The sequence below is a fragment of the Camelus ferus genome, chromosome 1, assembly GCF_009834535.1.
Source record: "Camelus ferus isolate YT-003-E chromosome 1, BCGSAC_Cfer_1.0, whole genome shotgun sequence".
Lineage (NCBI taxonomy): Eukaryota > Metazoa > Chordata > Mammalia > Artiodactyla > Camelidae > Camelus > Camelus ferus.
In genome coordinates, this window is record NC_045696.1 from 78,413,426 (window position 1) to 78,434,826 (window position 21,401).

The 21,401-nt window shown below is 36.0% G+C and overlaps 1 protein-coding gene across 11 annotated transcripts in view; it reads right to left on the reverse strand.

The window, feature by feature from the left end:
• Positions 1–21,401, reverse strand: part of NAALADL2 (N-acetylated alpha-linked acidic dipeptidase like 2) — a 1,180,690-nt gene that overhangs the window by 838,419 nt on the left and 320,870 nt on the right. For 2 of the 11 annotated variants that reach the window (XM_032484094.1, XM_032484105.1), the window contains exon 1: positions 10,609–10,942. The exons of 6 other annotated variants lie outside the window; for them this stretch is intronic. In XM_032484094.1, coding sequence (XP_032339985.1) covers positions 10,609–10,651 — 43 coding nt within the window. In that variant the 5' untranslated portion in view covers positions 10,652–10,942. Of the gene's footprint in view, positions 1–10,608; positions 10,945–21,401 lie in introns of those variants that run through there. 3 more of the 11 variants (XM_032484053.1, XM_032484097.1, XM_032484110.1) reach the window with 3 other exon arrangements.

Genomic DNA, 21,401 nt, shown 5'->3' on the forward strand with positions numbered 1-21,401 from the left:
CTCAAATTGTCTCTTCCTCATGTCTCACTTAAATTACAGGCTTGAATCAGCAAATCTTAGCTACCTGACTATTCCGTCATTTGACATATTTCACCCTTCTTCAATAAAAATCCCCACTGTGCATCTCCCACAAAATTCTGTCACCTGTGTCTTCTCTGTCTTCCATGACCCCATCTCGGTTTCTTTTGTTTCTACTTGTACTTTAGATGTCAGTATTTTCTAGACTCTATCATAGGTCTTCTCTTCCTGCTTTAATTCCTATACTTGTACAATCTTATCTATCCAAAATGTCATCTGTGATTTAAGTTTTAATAATTTCCAACTCCCTAATTCCATCCCAGTTCTCTCTCTCAAGGTCTAGTCTCATTTTTACAATGTAAGTCCTGGGCATTTTCATCAGTTAGACTGATAGCTTAATATTATTTTTGTTTAAAGCAGTCTCATTTTTCTCTCCTCTAAATTATTCCCCATCCTACACTCCCTAAATCAGTTAATACTATTCTCTCTGTCACCTAAGCCAGAAACCCAGTTTTTACAACCTCTTCCTCCTTCAGCATTGCATACAAGCAAACATCAATTTAACCTCAAGTATCCCTCAGATTTATTTCTTTTTGTCACATCCCATCAACATCACATGAACTTAGCTCTCTGTCACTATGAGATGATGGACAGTGATGAGGATGAATTATAAATAAAGCAGAAGGAAAATACAAGTAAATACAAAGAAAATATAGTCATATAATTATTTATATTTGTATTTATTGAACATATACTCCTTATTGAATACTGTGAAGATTAAATAAAATAATAAATATAGAACACTCAAAACAATTTTCCTCTATCACCACCATCATCATTGTCTCATACTTGGGACTCTGTTGAGAGCTCATCTGGGTAAATCCAACCAAGGTCCACAAAACTAGAGAAGATGAAAATGAACAATACTCTGATCCTGATATTTGAGAACAGAGGATCTATGTCAACTATCATTCTAGAAAAAGGTATCTTTCCATTTTAAGACTTCTTTTATTTGTCAGTTTTTCAGTTAAGGCTTCTTATTTTAATCTGCTTTGCATTTACCATGTTAAGTGATTGATACTTTATGCTCAACTAATTTACATGTTAGAAAAAATGTAAATTGTCTAGACACAAAAAATACTACTATGCATTTCATGTGTATTTTTCTGAATATATTAAACTTACACTTACTGAAAATATAGTATGTGTTAGCAATAATTCTAGGTAGCAAAATAAAGCCAGCCATGGCCTTTTATCTCAAGGAGAGAACATTTTATCGCAGGAAAACAGGCAATAAACAAAAATACTAAAAGAAAAAAAACGGCTCATGATGAGATATTTAAAATCAGGCATTAAGACAGAGACTGGCTGGATCATATGGTAAGTGTATTTTTAATTTTTTAAGGGACCTCCATACTGTCCATATGGTCCAGTAATTCAACTCTTGGGCATATATCTGGAGAAAACTATAATTCAAAAAGACACATGCACCCCAATGTTCACAGCAGCATTATTTAGAATAGCTAAGACATGGAAACAACGTAAACATCCACAGATAAATGGATAAAGAAGATGTGGTATATATATAATGGAATATTACTCGGCCATAAAAAAGAATGAAATAATGACATTTGCAGCAACCTGGATGGACCTAGAGATTACCATATTAAGTGAAGTAAGTCAATCAGAGAAAGACAAATATCATACGCTGTCACTTACAGGTGGAATCTAAAAAAAAAAAGATACAAATTTTATTTACAAACCAGAAATTGACTCATGTACATAGAAAACAAACTGTGCTTACCAGGGGGGATGTGAGGGGAGGGACAGATTAGTTAGGAGTTTGGGATTAACAGATACATATTACTATATATAAAATAAACAACAAGGACCTACTGTATAGCACAGAGAACTATATTCAATTTCTTGTAATGGGCTGCAATGGAAAAGGATCTAATATATTTATATACACATATATAGCAAAAGTATACAGCTGTATACCTTTGCTGTATACCTGAAACTAACATTGTAAATCGACTATACTTCAACAAAAAATAAATTAAAAAAAAAAAGACAGAGACTGGCTGCTTTAGTTTGAGAGGCTAGAGAAGGTATCACTGAGATGATATTTGATCTAATAATTGAATGACAAGAAGCAAACCATAGGAAATTCAGCAGGTATTACCAGTATACAGATGTCTAGTAGGGAATCAGCTTAGTGAATCTGTTGGCAGAAGGGAGGAGGCCAAGATTGTTGTGAGTTTCAAATAAGCTTAGTAAATTTCCACCTAAATGTAGTATCTAATGAATACTAGTTTTCCCCTTTTTATTTATCTAATTATGGAAGTAAATTATTTACTAACTCATCAATTTATAAAAATGAAACTTTCATATGAAGACTACCTTTCCACAACACTCTATTAACTAAATACCAATGGTATTGTGAATTATGTTAAGTTATGCAGAAGTATTTTAGTAAATACAATTTGGCAATTACTAATTTCTAAAAGTATAGCAATACTATACATTTTCCAATCTAGTAAAAAGATGATGCCCAAACAAATCCCTAGAGGTCAAATGATAAACTGAAAAGAATATAAAATATGAACTTAAATTGATGAGAAAGACTCAAGAATGAAAAAAAGATTAATACTTTCTTATTAAATTTTTTTCATTTTTACCCTCAAATTCCTATTTACCTGTAAGGAAAATAAAACTTAAGGCAACATTATTACCTCGCTGTACCTATAGTTTATAGATTGGAGCATTTAGAGTAGATTTATAGTGCAACAGGAATATTATCAATACCAATGTGTGTTCCTCATTCTTACCCTGTATCCCTGCCCCACCTACCATCCCCTTCCCACCACCAAATCTGTTACAGTGACTGTACTGAATCCTTCATTCATCAAAACGAACACACAACACTCATATAAAATCCACTCCAGGAGAGACTTGCATAATATGCTTATAAAATATATATAGCAGCCTTATTTTCAAAATGACCTATTTTTATATTCTGAAATTTTAATAGTGTGAATATTTAAATCATGTAAATTTAGTTTTTATAAAGTCTATATTTCTTAATTATTCTTTTGTTTTCCTTTTTATTATCTGATTCATTTTATGTTTGAATTTTTTCTACGTAATTTTTTTTCTGACAAACATCTGATAGGATAGTGCAGCAGCTTAAGGAGCTCAGAGAAAGTCATCCATGTCAAGATTCTGAGATGGCTTAAATAATACCATTTTTTTATCTCTAGAATTCTTTTAACTTTAAGTCTCAGTGTTACCTAATAAAAACCCTTTTTTCTGGTTAGGCCTGTTTCCTGTAATCTATAGAAATTATTTTGATTTCTATCACCATGTCTAATCAAGAAATCTATGCATCTCTTGAATAACTGCCACATTTTTATATGATTTGAATACCATAAATCTTACAACCAATTTCTTACTTTCTTTTGGCTGCTAGGAAGCTGGAAAGCAGATTTATTTGGTAGCTGTTTGGAATGTTCTGGTACATATTTTACAAACAAATTTTAACTGTTGTATTATTTTAACCTTTATTGTGTTTACTTATTTGGAGCCTATTTCAAAGTATAGTGACTCTTGAAAAATTCAGGGGTTAGGGGCATCAACTCCCCCACACCCTATGCAGTTGAAAATGCATGAACAATTTTACAGTGGGCCCTCCAGCCCTCTGTGTGTGTGGTTCCAAATCCATGGATTATTTGACTTTGACTTGCATAGTACTATAGCATGTATTTAGTGGAGAAAATCCATGATATAAGTGGACCTGCACAGGTCAAAACAATGTTATTCAAAGGTCCACTGTAGTAATTTTTGGAAAATCCTTTTCGATCTCAGTAAGAGAGAAAAATAAAATTAGTAAACACATAGGTAGATGCAATCTCTATGCCTTATCTCTGCTGTCTGTTTTGCCAGGAAAGACTTTCTTCCTTCTGCCACTCATTCTGGTCAGAATCAGCTTACATCACACCTCTTCCTAGATTTCTTTTTAAATTCCTGGATATGTGTCTGTGGCTATAACACCAAGAATTGGCAAGAGTGGAAGCAAGTTCCCCTTACTGTGGCAAAGTCTAGTTCTCTATCTCTGAAATCTGCCATCAAGAAATGTGGATGTGATGAAATTTTTTCAAGATTTATCAATAGCTTAAGAGAAGATGGGACTTGTCTATGATTGCACTAAAGGTTCATAAACAAAGAGGAAAATAAAGCACAGACCCTTCAATCCTCTCTGCTTCTCATGCCCTGTTTGAAAAGAAACTCGCTTTTGAGAAAACAAAAGAATGGCTGAGATGGAATGGTTTCAAAAATTCAATCAATTCTTGAAATGAATCATTCACTAAGGTCTGAAGTCACACAGCAAAGTTGACTGCGTCATTTAATAGGTGTAAATGCGCATCTTTTGCATGTTTGTATGAATTGCATTAAATCTAGTAGTTGACTTTTCAAACAATTCTGTTTTGGGCTCTTTTATGAGATTCTATACCTATCGTCAAAGTCAATTTTCTTAGTACACAATGCACAACTTGCATTACATTGATCAAAGGTTTAAAGAGAACAAGTGAATTGCATTTCAATATAAATTATAATGGCATTTATAAATGTGCCTTCTAAAGCGTTCAACTGTGGAGATGGTTAAACATATCTATCAACAGAGCAACAAAATAGCCCTGTCAAATAGAACTATTTACCCCTACTTTTCCTGAAGAGAGTTTAGAAGCTCAAGGGATCAGCTGAAGCTCAATGCCTTTTATGTGTTTTCATTCAAATCACATTTTCTTTGCAATCTTGTCAGTAGCCCTTTTTTCCCTCACTTATGTATCAAGTGTAATACTCTCCAATGAGAAGTCAAGTACATGCTTGGTTAATAATCCTCCCCCAAAAAACTTGGGATACCAAGGAGGTTGGCTTACTGTTCTACTCAGTTAGCTAAATTTGTTTAAACCCTTTCCAAAATCTAGAGAATAGGCATACAAGCTAATAATTATATAGTGTTTATACGTGTGTAATCATCGGATTATTACTGCAAGCTTTGTTTCATTTCTTTAAAGAAAAAGAAAGCAGATTCAAAGACAGCTCCAACCTTTTGAATATATGGAAACATTTTAATTGCATTATTAATAATAATGTTGAAACAATCAAGTCATCCTGTAGGTATGCATCACCTTTTATTCAAGAAGATTTTATAGTGACTTTAATTGAAACTTGAAATGTTTCTCTTTAAAACAATTCCAGTGCCATAAAACATCATTTAAATTGTGGGGATTAAAGTTTGCCTCTCAGACCATTGAAAAGTCTAGGAATAAACCCTGAATTTCAAAGTATTTAAGAATTGGCTTTTCCCTCAACAGTAGGTTTTAACTTGCGTATCATGTCATTAACTGCCTTTATCAAGTGCTCCATTCAAGTTTGTTGCTTGCTTTTTTATTTCTAAGAAGGTGAAGATCCAATTTCCATTTAGAAAGACAAGGAAAAAAGAGCTCCTCAGCCCAGTTACTTCCTCAACCATTTTTTTAATGTCTTATTTCAGAATTCATCTCCTAACCTCATCTGTCTGCTCCGAGGGTTCTCTGCCTTGTACCTGGGGAACAGTCCCCAGGCCATCTTCTCATGCACTTTTGCCTAAGGTCAGACCCACCTGGGATTTCATGCCTTTACATTCTCTGCAATTTTACTTGCTCCAAATGTATTTGATTTTGTCCTTAGATTATAAGACCTCTCCAGCAGAGCTTCTAGAAGTTTCAACTCCAAAATAGCCTGTTACTTCAATATCTAAATTCATTTCCAGAGTGTCTCAATGATATAAGTGTTCCAACTTCTCACTAAGAGCTAGTGAGAGCCTTCCTCCTGGAACACTGAGGGGGTTAAACAAGAGCTCCTTGCATTTCTCTTAATTGAAAATATTATTAAACTTTTATTGGGTGGAAAAGAAGATTCATACACTGGTGAGCCCTCTTTGAGGTTTTAGAAAGATTTCAAGTCACTCACAGGCATGCTTTACAATGATGAATGCAGAGATATTTTTTCCACCACAGAAAGTAAACATACACACCAAACCAGTATAACAGGTTGGGGTAGACAGTACTGCCGCCCTTGGGCTGCAACTTAGAAGCACAGACACTAAGGCACCTTTCTGCTTAGATTTTTTTTTTTCCTCATACTAGCCAAATAGAATAAGTATACAGCTAATAAATGGCTGTATCATGAGATACATGAGATTTGTTGCATGTGCCTATGGAATTTCAAGCCAGCTCCTGGTTGTGATGAAAATTAAGTAAATGTTTTAAAAGCCAAAGAAACTTTTATCCAGTCAAGAGAAAATCCAAGCCTAGACAGACGAGTCCTGTAATAGACTGAATACTGGACAATGCTTTCCAGGTCATAACTACAGAAACTAAAGGATGTCAATATGCAAAGCATTTATAAGCCTGATTTCCCTTTCTGAAATAGGAAAGTAAATACCCCTAGAAATTATGTGCCAAATTTCTCAATAAAATTATTGTCTTTAGGCAGCTAGGGTGGAGACCTAGTTTCTGGCAACTGCTTCTGAGAAACCAAAGACAATTTTCGTTCCTTTAAAGGATCTCTGTTTGCGACTCTACAAAATAAAAATATAGGACTTAAGGCCTGCTAAGCTCCTCGCTACCTGAAAATGTTAATATTCTACAGATTTCTTTTTCCCTAGCTCCGACAGCCAAATTCTCCTTGTGTGGGTTTGAGAAGAGGTCTCCTCTCTGCTGACTGCTGTCTAGAATTGGCCATGCCTTCGAAAGGGTCTGGCCAACCTTTCTATACTTAGAAACATCTCTCCTGCTGAATTCTATTCTTTTGTATCCTTTAAAATAAGGGATTTGTAGACCTAGAGAACCAAGAAGAACTGAGGTAGGAAGGCGGTTTATAATTAGAAGATGCTTGAAAATATCTGAGCAGCTGATAAGTAGGCAGCCTGAGTGAAGAGGGTGTGTCAAGCAGCTCAGGGGAGACCCCACGCAAAGACATCTCCTCTCACGAGGCTGTGCCGGCACTGGGCTCAGAGATGCCTTTGATTCAAATAATTCCGAGGATAAACTAGCGTATCTTTTACAAAGAGACAGGTGGCCTTGCACATATTTTGACCAAGGAGGAAGGGGAGAGAAAGAAAAGCTCGTGGGCCTGAGTTCATGAGGTAGGAGGGATTCAGTGGATGAGGGACATAGCTGGATAGTGAGAAATTCTTTCTTTTTTAATAATTCTGACTAGGGTCTGCTCTGCCTGTTAATAAGAACCCTGGGAGAAGTAGAAAATGCATGTCCTTCCCGAGAGAATAGGAAGGGGCTCTTACATGCCCAAGGGTAGCTTTCGGAGAAACCTTAGCTTAAGGCATTTTCTAGGTAACTGCCAGGAAGGGACTTGCCACCCTCCTGTCATCCCAGCCGTGGCCTTTCACTATTGTCACAGACTGACAACGTGCCACTCGGTGATACACGTGTTTGTAGATACTATGCAAGAAAATGCTGCTTCCTTTCCTCAGCAAATAACAATGCTTAGACGGCACTCATCCCTGTTCCTTATGTCGTATTATTTATACATTTTATTTATATTTTCAACAATTAGAAAAATCTTTCTAGTCTTCTCTCCTTCTCAAGGTAATTCTATTATATGAATCCCAAGAATATTATGAAACTTCATGTATGAAGTTTTTACATGATTGTCTGTGGAGTTACTCTTGAGACTGAAAGGGAGTGTTTGCCTTTTACACTGGAAAAGATATTTGAGATCTGTTCACATTAAGCTGAAGAGAACCTTGGAAAGATTTAACTTTCATTAGGAAAAAGATAGATTCCCAATACCATTGGAAACATTAAATGTTGGGAGCTTAGGGGTTTCACTAACCAGGGCACACTCAGCCAGCTCCCTGGGTAGAATAATGGGTCAGAGACCTGCAGGAAATAGTAATACAATGAACAATCTTTGGCAATGTCTATGGCTAGCCTCCAAGTTGTGACTAGAGATGGTCCAATGAATCTGGACAATCCAGATACATGGGCTTAGAAAACTTATTCAAAGCACATGATGGAGTTCTAATGATAATCTATTGTCACGTATTATCCTCATAGCCAACACACTGAAATCACCCATATGTTTAATGTACAAAACATGTGAATATACTCATTCCTATTAGAGGACACTCACTTGCAAGCAGAGGTGACAATAATTAGTATTATTTAGAGAACTTCAGAATTTTTTTATAAATGTTAAGTCAAAAGCAGAATTAAACAACATTTCAAAATGCCTTTTCCATTTACTTTCGTAATTTTTAAACTCAAGAACAGAGATAGGACAGACTATTGCCTAGAAAATAGAATTCTGTTAGAGCAATCCATAAATGAGGACTCCAAGATATATCATGATTCACTTTATAAGTTATTAAACTTATAAAATCTCATACCTTCACAATACAAATGAAGGAACAAATTATCCCCACAGTGTTATCCTTTATAATTAAACAAAAAATCCAGAAATGATTTCAAACCAACAGCTGAAGCACCTTTGTTTCTCATTAATGCTCACTGATTAATAGGTTCATTTAATAATCGTAAGGCAAATACATCTGGAATAGAAGCATTTTGACACTCCAAGAAGATAGATCTGAACTATTTGTAGACCTCCCAAGGATGTATTTCAACTCAGATAAGATCAAAAGAGAACACATTCCTTATAGAAAAGTTTTCACAGAATGCACAAAGGAAAATACCCTGGAATAAACTCATCTCACAAGTATTCGCCAACGACAGAAGGTTTATGGATAGAGGCACATTGTTTTCTAACTCAAACCATGAGATTCAAATTATTTACCATAGCTCTTATTTTAAATCGTATACATGCTTTTCTGATATATGCAGATTATTAATTCTGAAAATAGTTGGGCAGATCAACAGGAGGGAAGGAAAGTAACCCTTTCACAGTGGAACATATTACCTGAATCCTAAGTACAGAAAAGTGCAAGAAAAAAAAAAACAAAAACAAAAACAAAAAAACCCCCAAACAACAGGAAATTGATATGCACTCTAGGACTCTAAAATAAGTAGCAAATATTATCCATAATCCTGACACAAAGAGAGGTGACAAGGAGAGAGAGGGGTGGCCTGGTTACTCTCAGTTTATCTCAATCCCTGAACACAGACACAGGTGATGTAGCATATGGCAGAGGATAGGTTATTCCGACGTATACATTTCATACAAACTCAGCATCATCTGAACAACTTGAACAACCCAGAGCCTTCCCATAAGCTTTTCCAAGGAAAAACATTACGGAGACAGTTAAGGTATATGTTATAATGTCATTCTGTCCATACAACATATAAATTATTTCCTAGAGTTGTGCTAAATGAGCCTTTTATCTTGTTTTACTTCAGTAGAATGCACTAAATAACTTTTAAAAATAATCTTCAAATTTAAAATGTTTTTAATAGCATTTTACGTAGTATTTCAAAAAAATTTTTTAGGAAACATACAGAAATAAGAATAAAAATTCTGGGATTCTTAAGCAATTGAAGTAGAGTAAGGATTAAAGAAAAATGAAGGGAAAGCACAGGTTTTCTGGAAGACAACTGAACTCTAGAAAATGGGTGACATACTTTTATGACCAGACACGTCTAGGACCATCATGTTGTTCTCATATGTGTTACATTTCATAGGTAGTGTTACATTTCATAGGTAGTGTTACATGTTTGGTTATGCACACTTACTGGAAAATTGAATGGCTGGGGGATTTTCTTCCTGGTAGCGCTACAAGAACATAATTAGATTAAAATGTCATTATCAAGTAGATTTTGTTAAAAAAATACTTTGATCAAAATGAGAACTTGTAAAAGTGATAATTCATAAGAGGGTAAACTACTAGAGATCATGGCAACAAATAAGCATTCAATCCACTTTCTACCTTTTTTTAAAAAGAAAGAATTTTCTTCACTCAAAAAAGTGGAACATGTAAGCGAACTTGTTATTTGTTTCTATGAACAAGCCTAATGATAGAAGCCTAGTCAGGCCAATGTCAACAAAGCCAGTCCCTTCAAAGGACAAAGGTATCTGATTAAGGGAGACCTGTAAAATCAGCTGCTCTCCCCAACCAATCAGCTGCCCTCTGAGACCCTGTTTTCTACCTTAAGAAAATGGTTATATGAATTACAAGGACATTTACCTGGTACACCCAGAGATGGCAAAATTTGATTAAAAATAAAAATCTCACAGGCAGAGACAAAAATCAATATTCTGTCAAAGCTGGGAAAGATTTAACGTGAAAGTGCACTGGAAGTTGGTCGTAGCAGTTCCCAGCACTGCACTGGGAAGTGATAAAACTTGCCCTACTCCACCAAATTCGCGTTTCTGCATACGTTGAGCTGTTGAGCACAACAGAGAAAGGCAGCTTCCTCTGAAACAACAACACCTCTGCCTCTTTTCCCCACCGGCAAAGCACACCTTGAAACGCAGTGCACAGACACACACGCATACACACACTTTGTAATCTACACGGCTTGGCTTAAATGTCTGACTGCAAACATTTCAGAGGTTGTTGGCACTTACCTTGCAAAGCTGTGTTAGGTAAACTTGCTTCATTCTCTCCCATCTTATAATTTCTTTTTAAAGGGGGCCAAGCAGTTTCAAGTTGTGTCAGTTACCCTGCAAGTTCTGTGACCTTCTGACTTTCTACTGTAGTAATGTAACAGTACACTACCTGCTTTCTTCTGTGAATAATTACCATTCTGCTTCCTGAGTTACCTGGGCTTGCAGGACCTGTTTTACTGTGAAGTGAGATCACATCCTTTGATCCAATGGACTACTATTAGTGTGTGCTTCACAAAACGTGGCTTTGTTTCAGTTTTGGTGTTAACTTTTAATTCCCTACTTTCACTTCAGTCCAGAAACGTATCTACACTCCCCCACCCCCATCCCCTAAAGAGTGTTCGTACTACTAACACACCATAGTGCAGAACCAGAGTTTTGTTAGTGTTTCCAATCTGCTTCTCATATAGAAATAAATTAAAGTTAAAGTGAATTTTGCAAAATCCATTAAAAAATACAGGGAGATAAGGAACAGCATGTGAATCAGTTTTGTGCAACGGGGAAAGACAGCTTTGAGGTATGTCTAGTACTAGCTGAGTAACTACAAGTGAGGAGCATGACTTGAGACTCAGTTTCCTCAACTGTAAAATGGGAAAAATACCTATTTCAGAAGATTATTATAAAAACTGAAAGCAATAATGTACGACTGTGCTAAACGTCGTGAATGGCGGATAATAAGCACAAGAGACATTGCCCCCTGTCCCCTCTCCCCTCCTTTTCTTCCTTTTCCTCCATCACCTTCTTCCTTCTCTCCCTCCTCCCTCCTCTTATCCTCCTTCTTGGGGGTGGAAAGAATGCAAAACTAGAGCACTGATGTCACAATGTTCTGACATCAGTTGTTACTAATTAACTGAGAGCACTTAAAGAAGTGATTGGATCCAGTCTTCCAGTGCCTTCCGTCCTCCTTGGTAAAAGAAGGACACTGATATTTGCATTGCCTTTTAAATAGAAACATAGTGAGTGTTGGGTTAAAGTGCTGTGACTCACACAAAAAATAATCCGTAGCAAAGATGGGCAACAAATTGGAGATTTATCTTTATTCATTTGCAAGAGAGGAAGTAGAGCACAAAAATAAGTCCATTTATTTAGACTTTATCTCCCAGAGGACATCTAGAATAAAAAATAATTTCTACTTCCTTCCTCTAGAATTCTTTAACTTTTAGTTTTGACCAGACTAATTTAAAAAAAATCCGAGGCTCAAACACCATGTTTGCTAGCTTATTGATGAAAAAATGATTATATAAGTTACGCAAACAACTGAAGTGGCAAACAAGTAGAATAGCTATTCTGAAAAGTATTAGAAATAAACACAAATATGACACACACAAAAATCCTCATGGCATTTAATTTAGAGTTCTCTCTTTCATTCACCTCTCTGGGTCTCAGTTTTCTCATCTGTAAAATCAGCTGATCATTTACTATGTTAAAGGCCCATTTTATCATTATAATGTCATGAACTTCTGATTTAAAATCTAGGTTGTGGTTTGTTCCAGAATAGAGCAGTCCTTTTCCCAGTAAAATTGCATAATGTAACATATATACATGTTCACACTTTATCAAAAGTAACCTGAAATTGAATGCTTGCCAATAAAACACTATAATCATCACATTCTGACTTCCTCTTAAGAGGAGAAACACACACATCAACCCTGACTCATTACGCCAAACTTGTAAATGTATTTACACACCTGCCCCAGTCACCTAAAATTAGTCAATAACAGGTATAAATTACCAGTTATCTACAAGCTGAATTATGGCATGTGGGAATTTATTATGAAAGTGGAATACAGAAGTCCTCTATTTTTGAGCAGAGGAGAATCATAAAGATAAACAGAAACCTCAAAAAGTTTTTGTGGTTGCACAGAAATTAACATAAATACACATTCATTTATACTGAAACAGTTTCAGTACCAATAAAGGGCCCTGTACACACACACTCTCTCTTTCCCTCTCTCTCTCTCTCCTTTGGGTCTTGTACGCCTGGAAAATTCTGCCTTCATCACTTCCCCTTTGCTGGAGTAAGTCATATGCAGGAATTCTTCAATCCAACCGTAGTTGGGGTCTCTTCTATGTGCTTCCAGATGCCCCTTGACAACTTGGACCTCCTCCTTTCACTAAGGCTCTTATCACATTATGCTGCATGTACTGCTGAATTATTTCTGTCCTTGCAAGGTGTTCTGTCAGAGACTCCTTATGTGTCCATCACTACATCCCTGGCACCTAGCACAGCTTCTACCCTGTACTATGCCTTCAACAAATATTGTAAAGATGAATAAATTACCACCATCAGAAAGGGTGAATTAAAGGATCTCAAAGAAAAGGACATGGATTACCAAAGATGATGAAAGACATTCAAGGAGGGAAAGGTGGCAAATTAAAGTTCAAACATGAAGAGAGGTGGGAAGGGGAAATAGGTAGGTTGATCTGAAAGAGCAAATAAGAGCTAGAAGGATAAAAGAGAGGAGGACACTTATGAGAATTTCCAAAAAAAAAAAAAAAAAGATAAAAGAAGTGAAAGAGAGAAAAAGTGAATGCAATAGTTTAAAATACACACTCACACGCACCAAAAACAAACGGCATCTTTTGTAAATAAGTTCATTTGTGTCATTTTTTTAGATTGCATATAAAGCAGACTCACAGACATAGAAAACAAACTTATGGTTACCAAGGAGAAAGGGTGTAGGGAGGGATAAATTGGGAGTTTGAGAGATGCAGATACAAACTACCATATGTAAAATAGATAACAGGTCTTACTGTATAGCACAAGTAACTATATTCAATATTGTGTAATAACCTATAGTGAAAAAGTATGTGAAAAGGAATACAAATCATGTATAACTGGATCACTATGCTGCACACTAAAAACTAGTGCAACATTGTAAATTGACTATAAAAACATCATGGGTGGTATTAGAATAGTTTCACTGAATGGTGAAAAGAATACTAATATAATTATTAAAATTATCAAGATTTTCAGAATATTGGAAAGGAGGTCTATGAGAGTGAGTATGTCCTCTATATGCATTCTGACATTTTGCTGTAGAGCACATTTTTTAGACAACTTAGACGACATAAGAAGAAACAATACTTCCAACCACATCACCTATTTGTGTTTCCAACAGTGTATTTCTAAATTACTCCAGGGAGAGAGTGGGCAAAGGAGGATATTATTCTTTATCACTAATTTTGAGGATTCTATCAAGAACTATACATAAGAAAAAAGAAACAATGTTGCAGTTTAAATTCATTGTGGGTAGCTAGTTACTGAAGTCATTATTTAGTTCTGATTTTCAAGGGAAGATATTTGCGAAAATTTGAAAAAATTTATGAAGTAGTTATTCAAAGCTATGAATGTTGGCATTGTATGATATGGAATTGTGTGCGGGTAGGTAAAATGTCACAATCCATAAAATAATTACATACACTTGGTACTTATTTTCTCAATAAAAAGTATAACACAAGCAGGACAAACACATTGGTCAAACGCATAGATATCCATGGAGAGAAAAGGCTAGACAGAAAAGGATTAGAACTCTCAAAACTGTAATCCTGCAAACCATTATTGGAAGGAAATTCCAGTCTCAGCAACCAGGATGGATCTTCAAGATTACAGTTCCAAGAATTAGGTAGATATGCTCGCAGGGTACAAGAATATGCTACCCCCAAACATGCCTTTTGCATATGGATAGTTTTGAGCTAAAAAGAAGGAACAGACACAGGAAAAGCTCTTTAACCTCCCCTAACTGTCTAAACATAAAAGTATGCATTCATCCTTTTGTAAAGGAAATCTACATTTATATAGAAAATTTCCATTGTAAAAGTCTCCTTACCAAGAGAACTATTCCTGAAGGCAACTCTTATCACCTGAGAAACGTGTCTGCATAAAATACAGCCCTTATTTATCACACATTGTTGGTTGATTGTAGCCAAGAATTCCTAGTGTGATTCTAATCCTTATAGCTGCTAAATACTGAGTCCTAGGGAAACAAGATAGCTAGGTAAGCAAAGAAAGGCAGGGGTGAGGGTTGGGGGTTGGGTAGAGTACATACTATACAGCAACAGTGGGTAGAGATAAATTAAGCAAGATTTCATCATGCTTGGAAATGCTGGTCCAACATATTTTACCTCCTCTCTTCTGGGTCTGGATACTACCATCCACCCAGTTGCCCTAGACAGAAACTTAGGAGTTATCCTTGCCTCTAACCTCCCACATTCTCCAAACAGTCGCTAAGTCCTATAAATGTCATTGAAATCTACCCCCCTAACTCTCCATTTCCTTTAGGTGAGGCCATTATCATGTCTTGCCAAGACAGTAACTCCCTACAACTAAATTCTTCCTTTCCTCTGATCATCCTTTCTGCATCTGCCAGAGTGATCTTCATAAACACAGTCATCCTCTTTCCCTGTTCACTCTCCCATAGTTCCATCAGTAATGTTGCTATTTTATCACCACAAACTCATCCTTCTGATTCCTAACCCTCCATGAACATCCAGTTCATTTAACTCAGGCTTCTCCAAACACACTTGACACTATGGTTCTAAATAGCTGAATACATAATATGCACATATTTACTATTCTATATACTTGTGAATATAAAATAAAAATTCAATCAAGAAAATTGTGCTTTGTGTGAGGACTGACCAGTGGGCAAAAGTCTCCTTTCAATACTACTATTACTAAATGTTTGATTCTCTTTTTTTTCCATAAATTTGCATACAGCATCTTAAGAGAATTAATTCTGATGGAGAACAAAGGACATAGTAAGAAGCATCCATTAACAAGGAAACAATGTAAGTAGTAATTAATGGCAAGGAGAGTATTGTCATTTTAATGATCTTTCCACCACAGTTTCAATAAACAAAGAAGCCAAGGAACTATCTGTATAATATACTCTCTCACACACACACACGCACACACACACACACACCAGAGTTGCTTAACAATAACTGATTTTTTGTAGGTTATTTCACATAATTAAGATAAACTATGATGCATATAAAAATAATAGAATATGAAGGTGTCAAGTTGAAAGTCAGGTAGGAGTGATACTACAAAGCATTCTAATTTGCTGCTAGGAACAACACTATTCCACACTGTCGACAAGCTGTGTAACGAAATACTAAATACAAGCTTGTAATCATAGTGTATAATGATTTATGCACTTTTTAAGAGGATCCCATGAAATCTTGGCTTAAATGCCAGAAAGTTTTAAAGTGATATTCTCTTGTTAGCAATCTCAGCCTCATCCATGTGAGTCTACTGATAGTGGTGATAATCATCTAAGACACATCTGAAAAAGGGAAAATAGTTGAGAAAAGTGTAATTGTATATTTAATACGATTATCATGCAACTATAAAATGAAGGGCACACACACAGACACACACACTTGACTAATCTATGTGTAACAATCAATTATTCAACAAACTGGCAAAACTCCCTCAAGAGGAACCCAAAGAAAAGCATTAAGGGAAAGGACTATGCGTGCTAACTGTATGATATAGCACAGAATGGTGAACTTAATAAATTGAGAACTTTAGGACATGTTAAAAATCTACAATAAAGCTGGAAATAAATATCTACAGCTGAAACCCAAGAACACTAAGGTTTAATAGAAACACCCAGGTGACAGCATGATTTAATCTCTGTCATCTTTTAAAAATGCAATGAAAATGCTTAAATGGTATTATTAGCTTGGAGACAAATGTACTTCCTCAAAACACCTTGAAATGACAATCCTGAAAACAGAAGTTTCATCTCCATGACAAAAAATGACCTGAACATCTCTAATAATATTTAAAAGTACAGCATTTTCATGCTGAGAGGTAAAATATCTTCCAGGGTTCAGCCTCGTCACTGCAGCCTCAAAAAAAAAAAAAAAAAAAAAAAAAAGATAGCAATTAATGCCAACTGAGCTGCAGAAATTTGGCAAATACTAACTAAATGAAAACAACATTTAATAGCTGTTCAGGGGTAACAGCTTTCTCTTCCAAGATGAAATTGAGGTAAAAGGTGAGGTTTCTCAGTCTTAAAATATTAATCATAGATGAATGTCCAAAATGAACACAGGAACTACGCCAATCCCTTATGAAAATACAAGTGCTGTGGTTTCAATTTACGAAGTGCTGACAAAATTAGTAGTCAACAATAACACATGAATTACAGGGAATCAAAGTAAAAAAAGAGTATCATTTTGTTACAGCATTTTCATTTTCTTTTTCTTTCTCTTCTTTTCTCATCTTTTTTCCTTCTTCTTCTTCTTTTTTTTTTTTTTGAATAAAGTCAAAGTGGCATACCAGGCATTCTTAGAAAAATGATTCCAGGAAAACTACTTTTGTTCAATATCATAATGGGCCCCTACTTTCTACAGAGAATGCTTTCTTTCAGAAAGCTCCTCGTCCCCTTTCCTGCTGACTACCTGCCAGGCAGTATTGTTACAGAAAAGGAGATGAAGGAGTTTCCAACCTTCCTCGAGTGGGCAGCTAGTACTTAAAATAGACTTTCTCTCAAGTGAATGGCTGCTGTCCTTCCTATGGTGACCAGGTTTACAAAATGAGAAGAAGGAAAAAAAAAAGTCAGAGAACAAATGAGGCGAGATAAACATAGATATTTTGGACAGATTTTTTTTTTTTTTTTTTTTTGACAGGATAATAGGCTGAATAGGAAGAAATCTATGAGGGAAAAAATAAATCTCAGGATGACGCTGGAAAATGTGGTATCTGATCACCTTGGGCAATGAGGGACTCGCAACATGTGAGCAATTTTAAGAATGAATCAACATAAAAACAGAGATAGACATACCATTGCTAGAGTTGCTAGAGTTAGCTTGACATACTTATTTCATCATGCCCCTCACACCTCTTCTAAAACCTTTAGTTTTCCTTTATCCTAACATAGCACTTAATTTTTATTTTCTTGGTATTTTTAAACATATGCAGGGCAAACACGGCCTTGTCTTTCAAATCTCAAGGCACACATCTATAGCATTTCTTACTTGCTGTTTTTAGACTTGCCAGATTTATAAGCGTTTAATAAATACTTAATGATTGGCTAATTGAAAATATAACACAATTATATTTCATCTTTCTCCAAAAACTTTAAAGTAAAATTAGTAAAGAGCATAAGGGAGATTATTAATTCATACTGTTTCTAATATTCCTGCTTCCTTCTGTTAGAGCAGGCAGACAGCTAGATGTGAGCTAGAAAAGGGGGCACGGGCCAAATGGCAGCAAACCATATGTCTTGTGAACAAGGCAGGTCCTTGCACAGACAGAGGAAAGCAGGAACCTCCAGACTGATAAAGAAATCACATATTTTGGGGAGACAAGTGTCCTGGAGGCAGACAAAGAAAGGTAAGGAAAGATAGGCATCTCCTGTGTCCAAATGTGACCTTTTGCTCATTATGCCCTCATTACAATACAATTAGCCTCACAGAAAAGAAGTACCCATCACGCACGGAGGCCATGACACTTCCAGTAAAGACTAAATAAGGACAAAAATCCCTCCTTCCCTCAGGAAGGTGGGGCTGGTATAAAAATCAAGGAATATGACCCACAGCCACTCCCTCCTCAATGAATATTCTGCCCATTCGTTTTTACACCCCATGTAACCACCTGCTGAAGAAACTCGGGCAGCCGTTCACCTGAGTCTGCCCCTGTCCCCTTGACAGCGTACTACTGCTTAATAAATCCTCACTCTACTTTCCTGACCTGTGTCTTGCCTCTGAATTCTTTCTACAATGAGACAAAAACCCACTCTCCAGTAGCACTTCTGAAGAGGCCAGAATATGCCACCCTAAAATGTACCACTTTGTCATAAGGATTATTTTGAGCTGAAGGCAATCAGCTCTCTGCCTTCCCCCTTTCCTGCTTAAAAGCAGGACATAAGTGTCCATTTGTAATGGCGTCTCCCTCTTCCTTACCAGGAAGAGAACTACTCTGGAGACAACTTATAGCACCAAAACAGACTCTTACCTGCATGAAAAACCTACATAACCATTATTTTACAATTCCTCCCCTCATCTTCCTGTAACTTACCTCCCTCCCCTACAAGTTTCGAATCCCTTTTCCTTTGTCTAGCCTAAGATCATATATAAGCCTCAAATTCTGACTCATGGAATCACATTCCTTTGTGAGTTCTCTGTACACAGGTATGAACTTATGTATGTAATTAAATCTCCCCCCCACCCTTTTTGTTATTTTGTCACTGAACCTAGAAGAGTAAAGGAAAAAAAATTTCTTTTTCTTCCTTCCCTACACCTCTTTCATAAAGTGTCCTATATATTACCTGCTTTCCAGTTTGCGAGAGCTATTAATTTCTTTAGTTCTCCTAAAATCTAAGAAACTTATTATTTACTTCAGATTGATAACAAATAGAAAATAATAATATTTTAAAATTCACAATGGTTGTAAGAAATGAACTTGAGATTGAATTGCCCCTTATTAGCACCTAATGAAATAAAAGTTAAATAGTGGAAACAAAAATGAAAGTATAAAATACATCAAAAACTTGTAAGACAATTTGATTTATTGAAGTTGAATTTAAAGAGAATGGTCTACTTTCTAATTTAAGGGTTATTTTATGACATCACAAATTCTGGACTTACCTGTCCTCAGACACTTTTGTTCATCTGGAAACTTGTTTTCAAAAAATAGCATCTGAATGATTTTAGGGAAGTCATTCTCTTTCCAATAGGTTCGATTCTCTCTGTACAGTTCTGTTTGCTTTATGTTGCTTGCTTATCCTCTGAAGCATTTGCCCATGTGACAAATGACTTTTTAATAACCAAGTCATTTGAGTTTTCTTCCCATTTTCAGTATGTAAATATTACAATGTAAATATATAAAATTATATAAACATGACAGCTCATTCTTACTACCAAATTAGCATATTAGACCTGCTTTATTTGAGTTTCAAATTATTAATGCACTAAAGATGACTCCATTAAGTGGCCAACTTCAACAGTAAATTCAGAAATCTTTGGAAAGAAAGAGAAACTTGCCTCGGGCAACGTAAGGAATTTGTTTTTAATTGTTTACCATACTCTCTTTCACTGCTGATGACAATAAAAATTGGTGCAATCTTGTGATTCTGTTGAGGTAAAATTTACATGCAATAAAGTGCATCCCATTTAAGTGCATTGTTAGATGATAAATGTATTAAAGGATACCAGTACATGCCACCCCAAAATATGCCTCGTTAGCCTATGGATTATTTTTAGCTAAAGGCCATTAAGAAGCAGAAGACACAGGAAAATCTCTAAAAACAGGGCACAAGTTTTCCTTTTGCAAATAAAAATTACATTTATAAAGAAATAAAGAAAGTTTCCATTTGCAAAAGGAGGGGGCTCTTCCCTAGAGGAAGAGGAGAGCTCATAGCAACCCTTAGTAATGGAGAAAGCAGGGATTTAAATCTGCACAACAAATACTATAAGATAACACTTATTTAACATATTTCTCCTTGTCACCTTCCCATAACCTCCTCAGAAGCCCAGACCTCTTTTTTGTGTGTGTTCTAACCACCCCTTTGAGTTACTCATCACTGGGTAATTTCATGTATATTTGTGTGATGTGCTTGTTAATAAATTTTTGTTTTTCTCTTGTTAACCTGTCTTTTGCCAATCAAATTTAAAGGGCCCCAGACAGAGGACTTAATAAAAGTACAGTAAAAATACTTTTTCCTCCCCAACCAAATTCACCCTTGCAACTACCACAACATTTAAGATACAGAACATTTCCATCATCCTAAGTAGTCCCTTTGCACCCTTTTACCCTTAATATCTGCCCCCATCCCACCTCTGGCCCCAGTCAATAGGTATTAAGTTTTGGCAAATGCTTTCCCCTTATCTATTGAGATGATTGGATGGTTTTTATTATTTATTCTCTAAATATATAAATTACACTAATTTTCAAATGTTAAAACTTATATTTGTGGGATAAACCCTGCTTGTCAGGATGTATCATCCTTTTTATGTATTATTAGACACAATTTGATTTTTCACTAAGGATATTTGTGTCTGCATTTACAGTTTTCTCTTCTGGTAAATCATCTTATTTGCCTCGTTTTAGTATTAGTGTAACCAAGCAGGACCTTATGGGGCCTTCAGGGACAGAGCCCTCCCCCATATCCTCTGCTTTAGCTCCTCTCTGAAGTACCTAGATAAAAGTGCCTGATGCACATTTCCTGAGTTGCTTTAAAGATGCTAAAACTCCCACAAAATGGAAGAGGCAAACTACTGGTTGACCAAGAGCACATAGCCCCCAGACCCACTGGTACCTAAGGATTGATAATGTTAACCCCTGTGACACTGCCCTGTTATTTCGCCATCAACTGGTCAGAGAATTGTGCACCAGCTGATCGCATACCCTGTGACCCCCCTCCCTCACCTGGCCTTTAAAATGTCTTCCTAAAACCCATCGTGGAGTTCGGGTCTTTTGAGCACTAGCTGCCCTGGACGCCTTGCTTGGTGCCCTGCAATAAACACTGCACTTCCCTTCACCACAGCCTGGGATAGGTAGACTGGTTTTACTACACAAAGGCAAGAGGATTCAAGTTTGGTTCAGTAACATTGCAGTAATAATGCCTCGTAATATTGGTGGGCATGCTTTCCCTCTTTCTTTACTTTTTGAGAGATTTGGTTAGGACTAGTATTATCTCTTTTCAAATGTTTGTTAAGATGTGCCAGTGAAGCAGTCTGGGCCTGGCATTTCCTTAGTGGAAAGGTTTTAAACAATAAATTCATTTTCATCAACTATA